The sequence below is a fragment of the Patiria miniata genome, unplaced genomic scaffold, assembly GCF_015706575.1.
Source record: "Patiria miniata isolate m_02_andy unplaced genomic scaffold, ASM1570657v1 HiC_scaffold_18, whole genome shotgun sequence".
NCBI lineage: Eukaryota > Metazoa > Echinodermata > Asteroidea > Valvatida > Asterinidae > Patiria > Patiria miniata.
Window position 1 is genome coordinate 15806237 of NW_024037056.1, and position 21223 is coordinate 15827459.

Here is a 21223-nt window from a genome sequence, read left to right on the forward strand (position 1 = left end):
CACCGTAGAGGGCGACATAAGCCAACAGCGTGTTCTCTTTTTTCAAGACTTCCGTCGCGCGCCTGCGGTGGAGACTAGTTATTATTTCCTAGCAACGTGACGTCATCCATTGGAAACCATGTACACAACGAATACGCGTTTAGTTTTTGCCCCATTCATTTTGCGTGCAGTGCGTTTAGGACAGCGAAAGCCGACAAAATGGCTCTCCCGTTTTTACCGGGAAATACCTTCACAGATCCCACGGTAAGAATATTCAGTAAATTATGTTAACTATAGATCTTGGATACTTCGGAAGGATGAATGTGATTTTTTGATGAGTTCTGATTTTTTCATTTTTTGTGTGTTGTGCATGTGAATGGTGGGAGTGAAGTTCGTACGGTTTTTCTGTGTGCAAATCATTTGTCATTTTAATTTTTCAAGACATGTTATCCGTATTATGAATTTCAAATTTCACATTTATATTTACTATAAAGATAAGTCTGATATTGATGAAAAGGTTGGAACCTGAACTAAGAAAATATGGAGTAACTTTTAGGGGTTTAAATGTTTTAAATAATAAAAACTTCAAAATAAAAATTAATGTGGTTTTAAAAACTGCAAATGATGTCTTTTAAAAATTTGAAACTGAAAACATTTAAATATGCGATCGATTACAATGTCAATGGCTTCTGAATCCGGATTTCTTTTATTTGTTTTTCCTGAAATGTATAAATAGCTGTGATCTGGTCCTGCATTTTGTTCTGTTCTTAAGCCGGTAGATCGTAGCACACTACTCGAGTTGGAGTCCCAGCAGTGCCGTTATTTTTAAAAATTAATTTTTGTGATTCCCAAAAAGTGACTTCTTTCATTTTTTCACATCGAATCCTCCATTTAATTTCAGATTGGCTTATTTTTTTTCCAGAGTCATCACTGGTATTTTTTTAAAGGGAAATAAAGTCCGAAATTACAATAGGTCTTATTCCCATCTTTGTGAATATGAAGTCAAACCGGTTATTGTAAGCTCGGATTCAACACGATGAAAAATTTTAATTTCCAAAAAAAAAAACCAGTCAATGCGCACATTCAATGCCATGCTGGTACTACCGAATTTAACACTGCCATTTAAAAATTCAATTGACAAACACATGACTTTGTCTATATTATTTTTTTCAATTTCTTTCTTTCTTTTCTGCAGAAGAGACGCTATCACAGATCCCAATCCCTTGGCTACAAGAATGGCTATTCCTTGGCCAACCGACCCGAGGTAGGCATAGGGGGAGAACCCCTGGAGGTCAACCAACTCTCGCTGGCCGAACTGGAGGAACTAAACAACAAACGACCGACGCTGACCTACGGCCAGGCCAAGCAGGCCCCGCCCGAGGATTTCATCCCCGCCCACGTTGCATTTGACAAGAAGGTTCGTCGTTTGCGAGTTAGCCACGCCCATTTAGACAACTCTATGGAATTTTGTACATAAAGTTTTGTTTGTCTCAGATATTGCGCGTTGTGCGTCAATTTGTATATCAAGTAATTGGACAATATTTCACAAGTTGCGTTGACGCGATGCCACCGTGATAGGTTCATTACGCAAGAAATGATCAACATTTTCTATACTCACAAATTTGAGCTGAGACTGTATGCAATGGTCTCAATTTAATATTTGGATATTTAAAAATGAAAAAAAAAAAAATTGGCTTTGGATGTGAGTGCAAATGACTTTCCTATTTTCAGTGAGAAATTGGTAAAATTGGAAATTTGGAAAAAAAAAACTTTAAAAACTGAATATTACATTGGTCATTTTCAAAGTTGTTTTGAACAATGCTGGCAACAGAGTGAATTTTTTTTTTTGGTTTGGGCAGTTTTGAAAATATTTTCTGTTATTTATCTGATTTGTGAATTTTACTTGATATTGTTAAATTATAATCCTGTAAAAAGATTATTTTTTATACACAGTTTTTCTTAAATAAGCCTGCTTCTTAGGCTGAGTAAAACATATAAGTAGTTTTTCGTCAGGCCTTGTTTTTTTTAATGAAGAAGGCGGGGTTATTATTATTTTTATATATTTTTTACAATGTTATATATTTGTCCAAATTTTCTGGACAATTTTGCTGATACAAAATTGTGTCCTAAAAAGCCATAACCAATGTATTGGAAACAAAAGAAAACACAAAATATTGGCAATACATTTGCAAAATATATTGCAAATGTATGAATAAAAAAATAAAAAATAAAAAAAAGGAGGTGGCTGGAAAAGAGGGAAGTGGGCGGGGCCAATTGCAGTAAAAATAGGTAAAAATTGAGACAATCACCAAGAAAACAATCTCTCTGTATTTTACAGGTGCTGAAATTCGATGCCTACTTCCAGCAGACCGTCCATGAATCCAGAGACGAGTATTACCGCGTCCGACCGGTCGTAATTTATTACTATCTGGAGGACGACAGCATCTCTGTGGTGGAACCACACGTTGAGAACAGCGGTAAGCTCTCAAAAAGAAGTGAAAATCTTCAGAAAGTTTGTGTCCGAAACTTGAAAATGTTGTACTTTGGTGTGCATCTTTGTGTAAAAGTCCAGAGTGACAATATGCCGCTCATTTGTCTACGCGTTCTTTTCGCAAGATTTGAAATGGTCCTGGAAAGCACTATAAGCTTGCCGAACAGGGGTAATAATGTATAAAGGGCTTGAGTATTTTTCACAAGTTATTATAAAGTTAGAATTACAATAAAATCATTCAAGTTCATAATTTTTTTATGGCAAAAGTTGCTCTTGCAAGTTTTAGTGTCTTTTGACATGTTTACACTTTTAGTACTTCAACATTTTGAGATATTTGTTTTAATTTGTGGCATAAAAACGTTGGGATCAGGTTAAATATTGCATTGAATGTTACTCAAAAACCAGAAGTAAATTTGCTTGGGGCCACAAAAAGCGGAAATTTACCCCTCGCGGTCAATACAAATATAGGTTTAGCAAAAGTGATTACCATGCAGCCAAGCAATGTTTATGGCTTATAAATGACTGGCACTCGGCTTTTTATCGTGCTAAGCAGGTAGAACATAAATTGTAATGTTTTCCATGGTATCAACAATCTCAGAGCGCTTTACAATTCTTCCCTCGTTCGTCAGGCCACGAGACCATGCAGCAGCCGATATCAGTGCACATTCGGTCCTCTACCCTCACAGGTACCCATTCATACTCCTGGGTGGAGAGAGGCAATTGTAGTAAAGTGTCTTGCCCAAGGGCACAAACATCATGCTTCTAGCAGGGTTCGAACCACGCCCCATCGTTCAAAGGTCTGCTTGGAACTATTTTCAGCTCGGCATCTTTTTAAAATCAGGCCTGATTCTTATCTTACTCTCTAAACCTGTACCTTCAATTTTTTCCTTTTGATTTTTGTTCTTCGGTTAGGTATGCCCCAGGGCAAGCTGATCAAGCGGCAGCGTCTTCCCAAGAATGACCAGGGAGACTACTGGCACTGGAAGGACCTCAACATAGACATCAACGTGACGTTCTACGGAAAGGTCTTCCACATCACGCACTGCGACAAGTGGACGCAGGTCCGTAAAACCAAACTAAAAGTTCTAATTCAGAAAAAAAGATCAAGGCGAAAACCTCTGAAAACTGGTCTCAGCGGATGGACACCAAGTTCTATTCAATTGATTCGGTATGGTTATTCCATTTTTTCCTCCTTCAGGAATACATGGCCAGTGAGGGAATCGAGCTGAACCTACCCCAGGGAATGCTGACGGATCCTTACATCGAATCGCGCAAGGAATCTGCAGCCCTGCGTACCTACCAGACCAAGTCCACGTTTGACAAGTTGAAGCAGTTCCTGGATCTGGACCGAAAGGTAAAAAAACTTGGATAAAAATGGTTTAGGATTTTAAAACTCTGCAAATTGTGTTGTCTCACTCACGTATGGTTGGAGTTTCTTAGTCTGATTTTTTTTCCGTAATTGATATATAAAATACCACCTTTGAAAGGTACTTAATTTTAAAACTTTGATGAAATTTGTGAAGATCCATTGTAATAATTTCAACATCACATGATATTAAAAACAAGTCTAAAATTTATGAGTTATAAACTTCAGAGTTATCTATCAATTTTTCCTGACATATTTTTAAAATTCTTCCACTAGCGTATTTCTCTTCTCTTGAAACAATGAGATTTAGTTTTACAAGTCTTTAGGACCACCATAATCTGGCCAATCAGAAAATACCTTACTTTATTCAGCCAAAACTTCAACCAATCAGACACCTTGTTTCTTCTGATTGTTCCAGACCATCCATAATAACTGACCAATCACAATCAACCTTAATCTCTGTGAAACCAATCAGGTGCTGCGTTTCTACAGTGTTTGGGACGACCGCGACAGCATGTTTGGCGAGATGCGACCGTACATCATCCAGTACTATCTCGTCAACGACACGGTCGAGGTGCGCGAAGTCCACGAATCCAACGACGGTCGCGATCCCTTCCCGCTTCTGCTTAAGCGTCAAAAGCTGCCCAAGGACCGTTACAATGTTGAATGTAAGTAGAAAGAAGTTTTTTGATAGGTCAGCATATCGTTACTGACTGAGTCACTGACTGAGTCACTGACTGGGCCACTGAGAACAACTAATGCCTACACTATTCTGGTCAAGCTTGACGAGGCACATCTACTCGTATATTTTTTTAAAACTGGTTAAATTTTAAAAACCATTCTCCCCCCCCCCCCTTCTACAGCCTCTTTCCCCGCCGTCGTCATGGAGCTGTCGAACCACGAGATCAAGCAGTGGTGTTCTCCCGAAGACTTCATGATCGGCAAGACCGTCTTCATCTACAACCGACCGTTCCTGATCTACGACATGGATGAATTCACTCGGGCCTGGATATGCGACAAGTACGGCGTACGCGACTTCACGCCGGTTGAAGTGACGGGCCCTGCTAGGGAGTTACCATCAAGGGTGAGAGATATTTCTTATTTTTAATGGCCACATTTTTAACCTACTTGTGTCTAGATGCCATAAAATAAGTTGTAAGGCCTTTTTTCTCCAACAAAATTTATTTTTCAAGTGCATGAGAAGGCACTTCATTCAGATTTGTCACTTGTTTTGACTTTTTAATATATAAACATGTACAGACATTATATGGGCAAAAAATACCGATTGTTTTTATTAGATTAATAATTTGTAAACAAAAATGTGACTATTTTTCATTTTGTTGAGGATATTTGTTTAATTTCTTTCTTTTATTCCTACATCATTTCACATCCCAGTATTTTTCTCAGTTAATTTTTTTATGTTCCAAGTTTTTTTAAATTAAAATAAAAACTGTATAGTTTCTACTCATTTTCAAAAACCCTGTTTCAATGACATTCCACAACTTTTGGAACAACTAGAATCTTTGTTCAGATTATTTATTTGTTCTTCTTTCTTTTTTTCCTGCAACAGAATCTGCCTCCATACAATGGCTTCGGTTCCCTGGAAGACTCTCTACAGTCCTGCTTGTCTCTGGTACCTCAACCGCCCAAGAAAGACTTCATTAAGATGCTGGAGAATGACCACAAGCAACTGCGATTTGAAGCTGTACTGGTGAGACTTTTGTTCGCTAGTTTGTTGTCCAAATTCACCCATACTTACTTGTAGTATGAACCATCTCAATCCTTTAAAAAAAAGTGAAATTGCCAGCAGTTTTCGAAATCAAAACTGTGTCATCCCACTGACTCACTGTCCTCAATCCTTATTCTAGGACTCTGTCAAGCCTGAAGATCGTGGTCGCCGTTTCATCATCTGCTACCGCCTCTCCGACGACATGGTCACCATCTTCGAACCGCCGGTCCGCAACTCCGGCATCATCAGCGGCAAGTTCCTCGAACCGACCCGCGTGACCAAGCCCGGGTCCATCCCCGAGAGCCCGCAGTTCTACGGTCCGCAGGACATGTACATCGGCGCGGTCGTCCAGGTCTTCAGTCACCGCTTCGTGATCACGGACGCTGATAACTACGTCCTGACGTACTTGGAGGCGAACCAGGGAGACTTCCCCGGAAGCGAGAAGACCATCGAGTCCATCCGCCAAAAACGATCGTTCGGGGAGCCGGCGATGAGGTCTTCAGTGAAGGGCGCCCCCATGAAGATCAAACGAAGGTGAGGTTGATTGCTTTCTTCACGTTTTCACATTTTTATTGCAGAACTCTTGCAGTGCAGCGAAAGTGGAAAGTGCTTTTTTGGCTAGGTCAGAATGCTTCAAGTTCTGGTGGGGCTGGGTTAGAGACCTCGTAAATATCCATATTGGAAAGGATTTTTTGACATCAGCCTTCTCTCCACAGACCATCTTTCAAGTTTGGTTGAGATTGATAAACTTACAGTGAACTGGAATGCATACACATTGACACACAGAAGAAATACGCAATCGGAATTTCCCCCTGTCTAGCTTGAAAGCCAGGGGGATAAAAACCACACATGACCCCTGACCTATGACCTCTTCTCTACCTCCCACAGCCCCGGTGACCTCAAGAACCTGATCCAGGAAGTCAAGGCCCAGCTGAGGAAGGACAACTACATCAACTTCAACTCGCTGACGGAGGCTTTCCTGCAGTACGACCGGGATCGGTCGGGCTACGTGGACATCGGCGAAGTGAAAAAGATCTGCCAGAAACAGAATCTTCCCCTGGACGATGATCTGATGGCAGCCGTAAGTATTCTTCTTTTTCTCCTCAAAAATAAAGGTGGTAACTGCTAGACCTTTTTACAGGGTGAACCCTGGAAGATGAAACTTTGACAAAATATTTTGCATGGCTGCAAGAGTGGTGATATAAACATCGCAAAAAAAAGAAAGTCCACACTCATTGGAGGGGTCATAATTTTAAATCTGATCGTCTTCTGATGACGTCATTTATATAGACCTTTGGGGAATTTTGTTCGCTACATTTTGATACCCTGTTTGCTACCAAAGACTGTAAATCGTCCAAGATTGGCAACGGTTTATGAAAAATGATGCAGGTTGAAAAGTTGCAAATTCAGAGATTATGTGAGAAGAAAGTGCTAAGCACAAACACACATGCCTGTTATTGGCACCTATCGACTGCACAGATGAACAAAGTGCGGCTAATTCAATTCGCATGCTCCCATGCATGCAAGCACTGTGCAATAGATAGTCCCTGCCATTCGTTTCGGGCAGTGTAACATTGTCAACCTTTTCAAACTGCATCATTTTTCATAAACCGTTGTCAATGTTGGTTGATTTACAATCTTTGGTAGCAAATGGGATATCAAAATTTGCAACAAAAATTTTATTAATTTTTTTTTTCCTTTCTTGTTTTTCTACAGTTGATTTCAGAATGTGGCGGCGATGAGCAAGGGAGAATAAAACATGCCGAGTTTATGCGATTCCTCACCTGGGATTAGAACGGCTAATTAATACACTTACTGGATTGGGAAGAGCCATTTATGACAAAGTCACCATCATAATGCATGCAGAAGGCCAAACTAAAACTCAGTTCGTGGGAGATAGAATGAGTCTTGGACAATATTGCATATCCTTTCGGGAAAAGTGACATTGCAGATAAGCCCACTCTATATTTCACTAGGTTTTGAATTTGTACATGTACATGACTTGCTCCATCAAAACGAGGAATATGTTTTTGCAATGGGGTTGACATGGCCGACTCCATCAAAAGGGGGAATAAGTTTTTAAAAAAATCAATCTGCAAAATCTCTATACCGGAATGCATATACATTTTTCATTTCAGAAAGCTGTAAAAATTCACACAAAAAATGCAATTTGCTTCAAGTTTTGGCAATAGAACTTCTATAAAATTAGCAAGAAGTAAACATGGGGATTCAGAGAAAAAAATGATATTATTTGCTGTTACTCTGTTTATAGTCTGTAAATAAATTTATGTATGTTAATTTTTTTTTTTCAAACCTTAGGCAATGTCAGGAGTGTCAAAAAAATATTCAGTAAAAAAACTGATAAAAAAACTTGGAAACTTATTCTATGAACTTTAAACTGTCAAAATTATTTTTCATACTTTGTAAAGATGAAGTAACTTTCCGTCCCACGTCGCGTCGCCTTTTGAGATAAAATTCCGCCCGCAACTTTTGTTTTGATCAGAACGTGTGTTTTTGCAAGATTTAATAAATGAATTGTATAAAGTCAGTACAGTTATTCTATGTGTGATGTGTCTGAATGAAAGGGGGGGGGGGTTATAGGGAAAGGGGGGGGGGTTATAGGGAAAGGGGGGGGGGGGGTACTTCCCAAGTCGCCAATGGAAGAGAAAGGGTTAACTTAAACAGCAGTGAAAGAAACAAAGACACGACAACTTCAATTCCAAACTGAGTGGCGTTTTTAATGATCAGAAATAGACATCAGTCGCATCTCAGATTTATTAACTATCAATACAGTGATCCCGATATTTTAAAACGTCATTTCTGTATTTCGTCTTCGACTCATTTTTGTTGTTTATATTTTACAATGACGCGGACAAAAAAAATAACAAATGTTGATTTCACTTTAAAATAACCATTCAAGTCACTCCACTGTTGACAACTTATTTAATAATTTTATACACACTATAGCCTTTTCCCAAATGTGGTCAATAGAGGGCGCTGTTTGGAAATTGTGGTGATTGGTCAAAACTTTGAGATTTTTTTTCTTGGCAAGTTTTCTGCACCACAGGCTTCATCAACAGCGCCCTCTACTGACCAATCCCTGAAATTCTTATTGCTGACGCTCCCTCCTTTAAAATCCACTATAGTTTCTAATTCACTACAGGTCTGGAGAAAAAAAAAATGATTTTTCATTTGAAACCCAAAAACCACAAAATACTCTTCAAAAGAATAACCCAAGTATTTTTTTTCCCAATCTTCGAAGAAAAAATTAACAGTTTCTTACATACATTTAAACCAATCACAATAATTGTGGCACACTTAATGTATGCCCTTTTTTTATATTTACAGACTGGATTCAAGATATGCCTTGCTATAATTTCGTCCATCAAAAATCGCTCATTTAAAGTTGGCACCAAAATACAAATGTACGTCTCTCCATTTTCCGTAAAATCTCACCACACAAATTACAGGTCAGTTTAATAACGTGTAAACAAATAAAAACAGACATGAACAAATTTTAGAACTAAAAAAACAAAACAAAGTTTAACATAATTTCTCCGAACTTCTGAAAAATCCTGACTGGTATGCCATTTTTCAGTGTACATGTACATGTACATGTGTAAATTTAGGGCAACATAATTTTTTTGTCTTTACCGAGAAATATGGCGGTGAAAGTTTAAATGAGACTTCTGCGGTGAAACAAAGTATGATTTACTTCTTAAGATGAATTTTAAGGTCGCATGACCTGATTTTCATCATGGCCAATAGAGGGCGCTTAACAGCATGTCAAGCCAGCCGATCCAATTGTCCATGCACACTGCTAGGATTTAACAATGGAAAAGATCAATTCATAATGTCTGTGAAAGATAGTAAACTCAAATTTTGTTTTGATTTGTGTCATTGTGACTAAAATAGACTGAAATACCACGATTTATCTCTGTTCTTCCCACAGTTAAACAAATTCAAAGGACATTCATTTGGACGTCCTAAAAACATATTAGCTAAAATTTTATTTCCAGAACCAAAAACAACACGACAAATTTCAAAAAGCCTTATTTTTGGTCACTTTTCTTTCATCTGGGTAATATTTTATCTCAAAATCGCTGGGAAAAACTGATAATTAAAATCGGTTGTCATGTCAATAACACAACCTAACCACACAATTTCAATAGTTGTACATAAAAACATTCTAACAAAGACTCATCATATTTCTAAACACTTTAAAAAAAAACTGTTTCAAATAATAAATTACAATCGAGTTGTATCAGAAAAGTATAAATAGATTTTCTCAATTAAACGTTTTTTAAATTTTAAACACCGGTTAAATTTTCATGTTTTTTTTTTCTATTTTCATGTCTTCTTCAGGCACTGTGACAATGTATTTGATTTAATGTCAAAAACAATAAACGGCATCTAAAATTTGGGACAAAATGCTCATAACATTTAAGATTCGTCAGCTTGTCTGATTGTAATTTTCTTCGAAATGGGGAATTTCAAGTTGATTTGGCGGATTTCGTGGGTTCAGAATTGAAGAATAAAGGCAAAAGAAAAGAAATCTGAAAAAAGATTAACACTTCGTAATTATTTTTCAAATAAAGCAAATGTGATTTTCACTTTTCGTCCCAAAAGATTTACAAAATATAGGACTGGTGAACTTATGGGAGATTTTAAATGGAAAACAAAACCCAAAAAGGGGAAAGAAAATGTCTAAAAGCTGAAAGAGAAGAATGGAAAATATGTTTTGATCACGGAATGAGCTTTGCTCACTTGGTCATAAAAATACATAAACCTTTGATTGGGTTATCAAAAAAGTCTTCTTTTTTTTTTAACACTTACGACTTTTTTTGCTCCTTAAAACATGTTAAATGTACTCGTCTAAAAGTGCAAGGCACATATCATGTCTTGTCAGCCCTCTTAACATTTTTTTGTGCTGGAAACAGATTTTTATAAATTTTCAAATTCTAAACCCCGCAAATCAGCAAGAAAATGTTGGTTTTTTCCCCGCATTTCTCAAATTCTTTTTAAATTGATCCACATTCCATGAAACCATAATAGATGTATGTATATTTATATTTATATACATAGCATGCTGAACGGAACCCGGTTGAGTCCAGTTTGAACTGGTTGTATCAGAACCGGTTCTTACTGGATGTGACAAGAGTCAACTGGTTAATAGGACCAGTTCAAACCGGTTCTCAGAACAAAACAGACTACCAAGTGTCCTACATACAAAACTGAATGTGCTTTTAGTGCTGAACTATTAAAGTCTCGGACTGGACTTAACCAGACGGTTCCGGTTTTAATCTACATGTGTACATATAGAAAACAACACTAGATTTGCCGAGATGGTATTTCCTCCAAAAACATAACCCAAACTCCCTTAAAATCAACATTTATTCCACATTTATGTACAAATCGTTCCGTTTCATGTCTCGTCTGTTCTTGTTTTTTGTTTTTTAATTCCTTCTGTACACTATACAGCAGTTAATATTTAGTGAGTGGACAACGTATCGGAAATAGGATTCAGTTGGCACAATCTACCACACTTCATATATACCATTATTTAACAAACAATAATATACATCTCGGTATTAATAGAACACAATCAAAGTAGATTTTTAATTTTAAATTCTGTGTTAACGTAAACGCTTTTTAAACTATCGTCTGCCTAGAGTACGACGAAATGATTATGTACACAGTGGGCGAAACAAAGGAAGCATATTGAACGAAAAGCCAGTTGTACAATTCTTTTTCGAAAAATTATGTTATCCATACTCGATGACACATTAGTCAGGCCAAACTACAAAAATCTTTATCTTTAAATTTTTTTCAAAGCCTTGTTGAAGAAAAAAACTAATTTGAATGACTAACTTTGTTTACTCGAGTAGCAGCTTCTGCAGGAGGCTGTTGGATTTACCATCGCCGTCTCCTCCTTCCTGCTGGTTCTGTTAGATGAAAAAAGGTGGAGTTATTATTTAAGAAATGTTTGCCAAAGCCACACCCTATCACCACATCTAAATGCGAGCCTCACCCAAATTCAGCCACAGACAACAAGCCACACCCTCAATAAGCCACACCCACAATAAGCCACACCCACAATAAGCCACACCCACAATAAGTCACACCGAGTCACAATAAGCCACGCCCACAACAAACCACATCCACAATAAGTGACATCCACAATAAGCCACGCCCACAATAAGAGAAAAGTAATGATAAACTACACCCACAATAAGCCACACCCACATTTAACCACACCCCCAATAAGCCACATCCACAATCAGCGACAAGTCATGATAAACCACACCCACAAGTGGCATCCACAATAAGTGTCATCCACAATAAGCCACACCCACAATAAGAGACAAGTCATGATAAACCACACCTGCAATAAGCCACACCCACAATAAACCACATCCACAGTCAAAGACAAGTCATGATAAACCACACCCACAATAAACCACACCCACAATAGGCCGCACCCACAATAAGCCATGCCCACAATTACCCACACCCACTATTAGCCATGCCCAAAGTAAGCCACACCCACCTGGTCTTCATTTCCATACTGCTGCTGTTGCTGCTGGGGCGGGACCATCCCACCGCTGCCACCGCCTGACTGTTGCATCTGCTGTCCGCCCATCCCTGGAGCCCCTCCCCCTCCTCTCCCACCAGCCCCTGGGGTTAGGGGCTGTCCTGTCAGCTGATTCCGGAAAAGGTTGGTCACTCGGGTGTTGGCATCGGGCGCGGTCTGTGCGCCGGAAATCTTGTAAAATTCCTGTCAACAAAAAAAATGCAGCTTTCAGCAATTGTACTCTTCCCATGAGGTGTTTACTGTTTGATCACAGTGATAAACCACACCCACAATCAACCATATCTACAATAAGCCACACCCACAATAAGCCTAGCTAGGCTGACTTATTAGAGAATTTGACTAGTCCGCCCCTGTTTTTACTCGAGCGGACCACCGTTAAGTCGAACCCCGCTTATTGCGGGCAGCCAGACGAGTCCATCATGCAACCCTGGTTGTACCTGGTATCTTAGCTTAGCCTCTTCATTGGACTGCATCTCGGCGTAAGGTTTCAGGGGGTCGGGAACATTAACAGGAGGATTGCCGCCGTTGCTGCGGGACGTCGTCGTACTGGTGCTGTCCGGCTGGCTGGTCGGGTTGGTGGTGGAGCTGGCGATGGGGTTCGGATTGTCAGGCTTGAAGAATTCTGGCAAGAAAAAATAATCAAATTTGACGTACTGGTTGGTAGGTCCCCCCTGGGAACAATTTCAAAGAGCTGCTGCATACGGAAAGTTTGCTAAGCACGGAAAACTTTTGCTTAGGGAAAACAGGTAGCCAGCCTAAAAGTCATACTTATGGCCCATGACTGGTACTCCGCTGATTTTTGCTGAACCCACCAATTTGCTAACCAGTAATTATTCAAGGTACCCCCTCTACAGTTAGAAACAGTCTTGAAAGCCACTGTACACCTGGTGCTCATGCGAAGATGGTGTGCCACGCAGTGTGGCTCCCACAGGGACCGCTCAAAGAGGAGTCCGGTTGACGTAGCGGTACTTTCCTCGCCTTCCACCGCTGTGACCCGGGTTTGAATCCCGCACAGGCCAATATGTGGATTAGGTTTTCAGTCCCTGCCTGATTCCGTGGGTTTTCCTCAGAATATTCCTCTGGCTTTTCCTCCCACCTCTAAAACTGTAATTTTGTCTCATTGTCTTCTCTCTACAGGTTTCTTCAGGCTTTCGAGCTACAGTGCCTGGGGTACTTTTGAGGAATCCTTGGTTCAATAACCAGAAATAAATAAAATAAAGCAGAATCCTCAGAATTTTCCTCTGGGCTTTTCCTCCAACCTCTAAAACTGTAAATTCGTCTCACTGTCTTCTCTCTACAGGTTTCTTCAGGCTTTCGAGCTACAGTGCCTGGGGTACTTTGGGAAAATCCTTGGTTCAATTACCAGAAAGAAATAATATAAAAGCGGTCCTAAGTGCCCTCTATCAAGCATTCGCTGAAAGTCCATACCTGGTTCAAACATATCCATCGACAGGCTCAACATGTCTAAGTTGGACGGGTTGCCACCCGGCGTCGACCTGTTCTTGTTGGTGTTGCCGCCGCCGCTGCCACTGCTGTTGGTGTTACTGCCACTACCCCCACTGTTGCTAGTGCTACTGGGTTGGGTCAGGTAGGAGTTGGTAGCATTGGCGGCATCTCCCGATGCTTGCTGCTGCTGTTGCTGCTGCTGCTGTTGTTGTTGTTGTTGGGTCATGGGCATTGTGTTCTGGCCGGCAAGGTTGGACGGGACGGGGATGTTAGAGTTGAGGGAGCCCTGGAGAGGGTACTTTGGCGGGGTCTAGAAGGGGTTGTGGGTGAGAAAAAATATTTGAGTAAATTTTTTTCGTGTTTTTTATTATCAGAGTTGCAAGTGAGTTCACAACAAATCTAGTCACGAATCAGTCGCAAGTAACAGTGACCAAGAACTGCCTTCGTCAAAGTTCGCTTGAATTGACTTGGGAGTGGGTGACTAGCGTCTGACCTGTGATTGACTTATGACTGACTTGTGATTGGTTTGTAATATGTTAGGACTTTCAATACTTAGTAGTCATCCATGCGGTGTTCATTGCTATTAAGCACAGAAACTTTTTTTAAATGAGGCAGATTAACTGAACTGTAATATTAAAACGAACTCTCAAAAAGGTTTTTTTTTATCTTTGACATTCTATTGAAAAGAGGAGTAAGTCAGGTTAGCATGTCCATGCTAAAAGTTCCTAGACTTATAACTCACCGCCATCATGTTTGGGTTAGCTGGCAGACTGTCCCCTCTCCTAAGCCTTCTATTCATCATGCTCTGCAAATCCTGCGTCCCGCTGCTTCCCGTATTGCCCATCCCTCGCATCATCTCCGCAGACTGGGGCATCCCACCTGCCCCACCCCCAGCCGAACCGGGGAACATCTGCCCCTGGTGTGGGGGCATGGCCCCCCTCTGCATCCCCCCACCGTTGGGGCCACTCCAGCGCATCTGGGTCCCAGAGGACGGGGAGGAGAACATGGGGGCACTGCCGCCCATCTGTCCCGGCTGCATGGTCATAGAGTTTCCAGGGAAGTGGGGCTGCATCCCACCGCTGCCACCAAATTGATTCCCCCTCATGTTAGCGTTGTTCCCTTGGAAATTGTTTTGCTGCTGCTGCTGCTGCTGCTGCTGCGGGTGCATGTACTGGTTGTGGCGGTTAGCAGGGCTGAGGTTGTTTCCGTTCCCGCCGGCGGCTAAGTTTGTTGTCGGAAGGCTCAGGGAGCGCGTCAGGGCGGGAGTCTGCTGCCGCGGGTTCCCAACCGACGCTAGATTAGGACGTGGTATGTTTGGGTTCAAACCGACGTTATTGTGCCCACCTGGCATATTGGGGTTCATCCCCATGACTTGCTGGTGCTGCCCTGGTCCCATCATTCCCGAATTGGGCATCATATGTTGCGGATTCCCACCACCCACGCTCCCACCGCCGCCCATCCCTCCTGGGCTGTTAAAGTCCTGGAAGGTGAAGACGTTCTGGTTTGTCCCACTGCTGCCACCTCCATGAACCATCCCTTGATATCCACTCCCACCTGGGCCCCGCCCCTGAGGCATCATCTGGTTGCCAAACATGAACTCCGGTCCGCCCCGGTTGGCACCAGTTTGGCCTGGAAAGGGTTGGGTCATGCCCATCGGATGTCGGCTGTCACCGCCCATCATTTGGTTGCCACCAGGCATGGGACGGTTGCCCATTCCTGGCATCTGTGGTCCGTAAGGCCCTGGAGATTTCTGCAAAATAAAAACGGGTGCAACATTAGGAGAAAAATAGTAACAGGGGAAACCTCAGGCAATGCTTTCTAAGCAAACCACTGGTGATCATTTGTTTAATTCTCCCTACCTGTATACTAACATTAGGAGCGAGTACCCCAGCTGCCGGATTCAGCACATCGCTCAGTTTGTCCTGGAAGGCTTGAGTGTCCAGTGGGGGGAAGACTCCGCCCTCAACCTGAGGTACCAAAAACAACATAAACAACCAATGAATAATTCAGGATTTGGCCATAAGCCCCGCCCACCTTATGTACATTTCTCAAAGTTACCAAGCTACTGTTGTGACCTGACCGAAGTTGTGGTCATGTTGGTCAAGGGACAAAATTAAATTGTTAATTGACCAGCAAGAACACATGCACCAATGGAAGTGGCTGAATCCACTTCCCGTAGACACATGTTACTGCCAGATGTAACCAGGTAATTCAGAAGTGGTGTCAGGAGAAAATTCTTAGACCAGAAGGTGTCGCAACTAACCTGCGGTCCAGTGAAAGTCTGTTGCTGTTGCTGCTGATGCAGCAACATGCGCTGCTTCTGTTGCAGCATGCGCTGCTGCGTCTGCTGCATGGGATTCATTCCCACGGGGCTCCCCGCACCCACGGGTATACCGGGACCCATCGACGGCGCTTGCTGTTGCTGCTGTTGGTTTGCAGTCATGAGTTGCTGGTTGGCTGCGACGGCGCTGGCTGCGTTCATGTGCTGCTGCTGCCGCATTGCCTGTTGCTGTTGTTGCTGGAGTTGCCATTGCCTGGAAGAACATTGCAGAAGAAGAAAAATGAAGCCATTGATTCAAACTCTACCTGGTCTTTCAAATTTCACTTGGTAGTTTTTGAGTATTGTTCAGGATTGAGGAAGGTAGAGTCCAGCTCTTATTACTTCACGTGGGGGTGTCTGTTCAGACGACACGTCTATATTTCAGTACACTTGGGGACTCAGAAGAGTATTTGACCTGGGTGTTACAATGCCAACAGGGTTATAAAATGACAGTGATGCCTACCTTTGTTGCTGCTGATGCTGCAGCTGCTGTTGCTGCTGCTGCAACTGCTGTTCCTTCAGCCGTGACCTCATGAGTATCGCCTGCCGCAGTTTAGCTGGCGGACGGTTGAATACGCCGGGACCAGCCGTGGTGCTGCTCATCTGGGGCGGACCCTGGGAAGGTTTGCCCGGGCCTGACGCCATCTGTTGTTGCTGCTGCTGCTGTTGCTGCAGCGGGTTGGAGTGGGGCGGGAGAGGACCGTGTTGCTGCTGCGGCTGTTGCTGCTGTTGGAACTGGTGCTGCAGCTGCTGCTGCATGGCGCTCATCTGGTTATACTGCTGTGAGGATAAACATAAGAGGTTGGGTAACTTACTGTGTGTGTATAACATCAAATTTGTTGATTCTTTGAGATCAATACCAGAGAAAATTTTGAAATCCATGCAATCCAGACTTTTAAGCAGAGCTTCACAATCTGGTCAATTTCCAAATAGCTTACCATTGGTTGCGGGACCTGTTGTTGCTGCTGTGGATGAACCTGTTGTGGGAAGCGTGGCTGTCCAGGACCCGAGGACGCATTAGGCCCCGCCCCCATCATTTGCATATCTGGCATCCCGCCCTGTCCCATCCTAGTCCCACCTCCTGCCCCACCCATACCCAACATCGAATGCTGCTGCTGTTGTTGCTGTTTCTGATGTTGCTGTCGGTTCCGCTGCTGTTGCTGTTGATGTTGTTGTGGTGGTTGTTGTGGTGGTGGTGGTGGTTGTGGTGGTTGTTGCTGTTGAGGATGTTGTTGTTGTTGTTGCTGTTGTTGTTGTGGCTGTTGTTGTTGTTGTTGTTGTTGAGGGTGTTGTTGTTGTTGTTGATGTTGGGGGTGCTGTTGTTGCTGCTGCTGCATTCTCATGCTCGTCGATGACGGAGTCGGGTAGCTTCCGGAGTGCGGGGCTTGCGACGTCTGGGTGCTCAGCATGCTCTGCAGCATGTTGTTGCCGTTGTCCGGCTGCGATGGGTCCAGTCCTGTGAGCCCGTTTATGCTGGTGTGCTGGTCCACATCAAAGTTGCCTTCCAGATCAAACGTGGTGCTGTTCAGGACCTGCTGCAGCTGCTGCAGGAGGTCTGCATCCTCTTCAGAAAGTATCTGCTCGTCGCCGTTATTTCCAGGCAGGATGTCCTGAAAAAAAAAGCAGAACTGGTAATTTAAAATTGGCCTCCACAAAATATCTCATTAGACCTTCCTTTCACCAATACCCGCCCCTTGTTTTAGCATTACCCAGAAAGGCAGCTTTATCAAGCTAAACCTGTGGAGTCAAAAAGTGAGAAATTTTCGTGTTACAATATTTTAAATCTGAGCTGGATGTAAAGAGCAGGGAGTCAACACAGAAATACTCTTTCATTTTAGCTGTTTGATACTGTTGGACACGGCTTTTGGGCTTAAGAAGCTTCTGACTTACCCGTACCTGCATGTGATCTTGGTCATATATGTTGTGTTGGCCGGCTCCTGGTAGTGGAATCTGTGACATGGATGTCTGCATGGGCGCCGTTTGGTTCGGTGGCATGACATTCTGAATGCCATCCATGCTGAAACAGTCTGGCTGAGGGGAGGCAAACCGGCCAAAGTTGCCGGCGTTAGGGTGCATCCCACCGCTGCCACCGTTATTATAGGAATCCCTGGAGTTGGTGCGTTTGACAGGCTGGCGGTGTTGTGAGTTCATACCGGGGGACTTCCTAGAGTGCATGGAGTTTGTGGGCTCATGCCCGGTACCTTGGCCCATCAGGGCAGGGTTGGTGAGCCCGCCGCTACTGTCAGGTCTCTGGTGGGGTCCTGGTCCAGGGATAGTCTCAGGTCCCATTGGCACCTTGGTCTGGGATGTCGGAACCCCCATGGTAGAGGAGCTCTGTGGTGGGTATCGAGAGGTGGTCTGGACACTGCTGTCCGGGGCGTTAAGGAGATGATGCAAGAAGGGGTCTTGTGTGTCAGGGATGTTGTCGAACTCCTTCAAGAAGTCCATGATCATGTTGGGTTGGCTGCCGTCGCCATCATCGGGAAGGTTGGGGGTGTTCTGCAAGAGCTGCTGCACTACGGCTTCATCATCGTGTCCAAAGCCGTCGGCACTGCTATCCTCAAGGTTGATTTGTTGGTTGCCAGGCATGCCTGGTTTGGTGGTGGTGACTGTTGGGGATGTGGTGCTTTCCTGACAGGTGCTCTCACTGTCACTGCGGCACTTGTCGAGTGCAGGCACATCCTCCATCAGGAGTTGCTGTAACAAAACGTTCTTGCGTTTCTTACTGTTGCCACCACCGCCGCCGCTGCTGTTGTTAGAGCTGCCGCCATCAGCGTTCTTCTCACTCTTGCTGCAGGTGTTCTTGTCTGAGTCCATGTCACATTTTTGGAGCACGGTGGTTGTGGAGACCACATTGCTGCAAACAAAGCCTGGCTGCTCCCGGGGGAGCTTGCCGCTGCCAAACATTGACTGGGTGTCGCCGTCTAGGAGCTTGCTGAGGATGGTATTCTCGCGCTCGATGGATTTCCGCCGGGTTCGGGGCTTGCCCTCGGAGTCCAGCAAGGGTTCGTTGTCGTCCTCCGGCCCCTCGGTGTCATCCTCTGGAGTGTTGGATGGCTTCTCTGGGCCACTACCACTGGTGCCACTAGTGTTGCCATCGGATTTTAGAAGTTGGCTAAAGGTCTTCTCGTCCAGCTTTTCATCGTCCGAGGTGTTTTTGTGCCCGGTGAACATCGGTGAGTGGCTTGGACTGCTCATGTCACTCTTATCTGTAAGAAATAACATGTAGATAATATATATTTACGAAATGATATCACAGTGGATGCATCTGCCAAGACTGATAACATCATTTTTTTCCACTTATTATTCAGCCCAGTGTCGATGGAATTTTTTCTTAACCCTTTCATGACCACATTGTTTATTGACTTTGCTCTCTCCAGGACCAAATTGTTTGCTCAGTCATGCGGAAATCACTAGAGCGTGAACAAAATGACCACAAGTCCAAAACTCACTTTTTTCAACCCAAATTTTCACTGCCAAGGAGTGATTTAAATCATAGGTGTTGTGTGTGAAGTTTGTTCCTTGAACCCTACTCTTGTATGTGATGTAAAAATGAAGTCCATATGTGTAAATATAAGAAAGTTATGCCTGTTTGTTCATCTGGTTCCATTTCTCAAACTGCAAGCCATTTCACCACATGACCAAATGGCACTCCAAGCACTTTTCTCATTTTTTTGTAATGGCAACACTTTAAATAAACTACACGATCCAAAAACACTCTTTCAGCTGGTATATGGTTGATGTATGGACGGCCAAACATATCAAAATGCCGCCTTTCTGCAAAGTAGTGAATATATCTGTGTTGAGGGTGTTCTGTGTGTGGTTTCCTGGTCGACTAAAGTCGCCCATGGGAACTAGCAGGGGGATTCTTCTTGTCGACAAAAGTCGCCCATGGTAAGGAAAGGGTTAATGGTAAAAAAAAAATGAATACTCGGCTTACAGCACCTTCTCTATCCCTAGTAGATGCATAACTCCTATAAAAATTGCCTACCGTCATCAGGGTCATCCTGAAGAAGCTTCTGCAGGAGCGTGTTTTTTGCCAAGGTGCTGCTAGTAGTGGTGGTTGTGTCTTTCTCCTCTGCGTTGGTGTCAGGACTCAGATTGGGGCTGTCCCTGCCGACTGGACCTCCTCCAACCCCCTCCCTGCTACCCCCACTTGCTCCGCTCCCCTTAGGGCGGCCTTTGTCCTGAAATCGTCCATTTTTGTGGCTCTGGTGGTCGGGGAGGAAGACGTCCCCGTCGTCACTTTGCTCGGTAAGCATCCGGCTCGTGTGCTCCGTGGAGGATGCTATGTTAGAGTCTGACGGGCTGCGCTCCATGCGCTGGATTTTCTCCGGGACTGGGTGGCGGTCGTTGCTGCCACCGCTGCCACTGCTGTAAGAGACTGGATAGACGCTGGAGGTCTCCATGTTGCTGTTGCGGCTCCTGACAGGGGTGTCCTGAAGTATGGTGGACAGAGAGGATCTCTTTAATGAGTCCAAGACCTCCTGCGCATTGGCACTGTTTGGGGAGCTATTGGGGTTGCCCATCCCGCTGGTGCTGGCTTTGCTATTGCCGCTGAACCCCATCCCCTGCTGCTGCTGCTGCTGCTGCTGCTGCTGCTGTTGGAGATGCTGCTGCTGTTGTTGCTGTTCATTCTGCTGACGGCGCTTCAGCATGAGGGAACGGATGCGGTTCAGGTCGATGCTGCCGTTGTTGGACAGGGCCTCCAGGAGGCGGTTGGTGTTGTTGCTGCCGCTGCTGGTGGATGCCATGCCTGGCACGTTGGCCTGCTTCATCAGTTGCCCTGATGATGCATCATCTCTGCAATTTCAAAAATGTTGAGGCAAGGCTAACTTTGAAGACTTGACTTTCTATCATCGTGATGTATTGTCTGGATTGTATGGTGCCAGTGGGGAGGGTAAGGGGTGGGGTTGTGGAGTGGGTGAGATATAGAGGTTGAGTGGGCAGGGTGTGGGGATTGCTGGGTGGAATATGGGAATAGGGTGGAGAGGGGATGGATGGATGGCAAATTAAGGTCGAGTGGCAAGTTGGGAGGGTGGAGGGTGAAAGGTAGAGTGGATGGAGGATGGGGTGGTAATTGGAGGGGGGGGAGGAGGGACTCACCTCATGACAGAGTGAACAGCAACCAGCCACTCCGGCTTCCCACTATGATGATTGCGGTAGACTCTGCTGGTCGTCTGAACGTAAACCCACGTATCGGTGTAGATCAGGAACCGGAACATCAGGCTGGAGCTGGTTCCCTTCTCCAAGGCTGTGGCACAACAAAGTCAAACGTTACAGGGTACCGGTCATAT

The 21223-nt window shown here is 43.7% G+C and overlaps 2 protein-coding genes across 7 annotated transcripts in view; one reads left to right on the top strand and one right to left on the bottom strand.

Moving 5' to 3' along the window:
- The first annotated feature begins 115 nt into the window (after positions 1 to 115).
- LOC119724865 (EF-hand domain-containing protein 1-like) lies at positions 116 to 8122 on the top strand. Its single transcript, XM_038196146.1, has 11 exons — positions 116 to 243; positions 1175 to 1396; positions 2318 to 2456; positions 3383 to 3531; positions 3669 to 3824; positions 4312 to 4504; positions 4700 to 4920; positions 5407 to 5547; positions 5705 to 6099; positions 6454 to 6646; positions 7282 to 8122. The coding sequence occupies exons 1-11, from the start codon at positions 199 to 201 to the stop codon at positions 7357 to 7359; spliced, it is 1932 nt and encodes a 643-aa protein (XP_038052074.1). The 5' UTR covers positions 116 to 198; the 3' UTR covers positions 7360 to 8122.
- A 1509-nt stretch (positions 8123 to 9631) lies between these two features.
- LOC119724866 (neurogenic protein mastermind-like) overlaps positions 9632 to 21223 on the bottom strand; it is a 68106-nt gene continuing 56514 nt past the window's right edge. For 3 of the 6 annotated variants that reach the window (XM_038196147.1, XM_038196149.1, XM_038196148.1), the window contains 12 exons: positions 21033 to 21180; positions 19918 to 20729; positions 17817 to 19135; positions 16865 to 17536; positions 16390 to 16706; positions 15870 to 16140; positions 15466 to 15573; positions 14349 to 15356; positions 13589 to 13916; positions 12598 to 12782; positions 12116 to 12343; positions 9632 to 11510 (listed from right to left, as the gene is read on the bottom strand). In XM_038196147.1, coding sequence (XP_038052075.1) covers positions 11442 to 11510; positions 12116 to 12343; positions 12598 to 12782; positions 13589 to 13916; positions 14349 to 15356; positions 15466 to 15573; positions 15870 to 16140; positions 16390 to 16706; positions 16865 to 17536; positions 17817 to 19135; positions 19918 to 20729; positions 21033 to 21180 — 5465 coding nt within the window. In that variant the 3' untranslated portion in view covers positions 9632 to 11441. The remainder of the gene's footprint in view (positions 11511 to 12115; positions 12344 to 12597; positions 12783 to 13588; positions 13917 to 14348; positions 15357 to 15465; positions 15574 to 15869; positions 16141 to 16389; positions 16707 to 16864; positions 17537 to 17816; positions 19136 to 19917; positions 20730 to 21032; positions 21181 to 21223) is intronic. The other 3 variants (XM_038196152.1, XM_038196150.1, XM_038196153.1) reach the window with 3 other exon arrangements.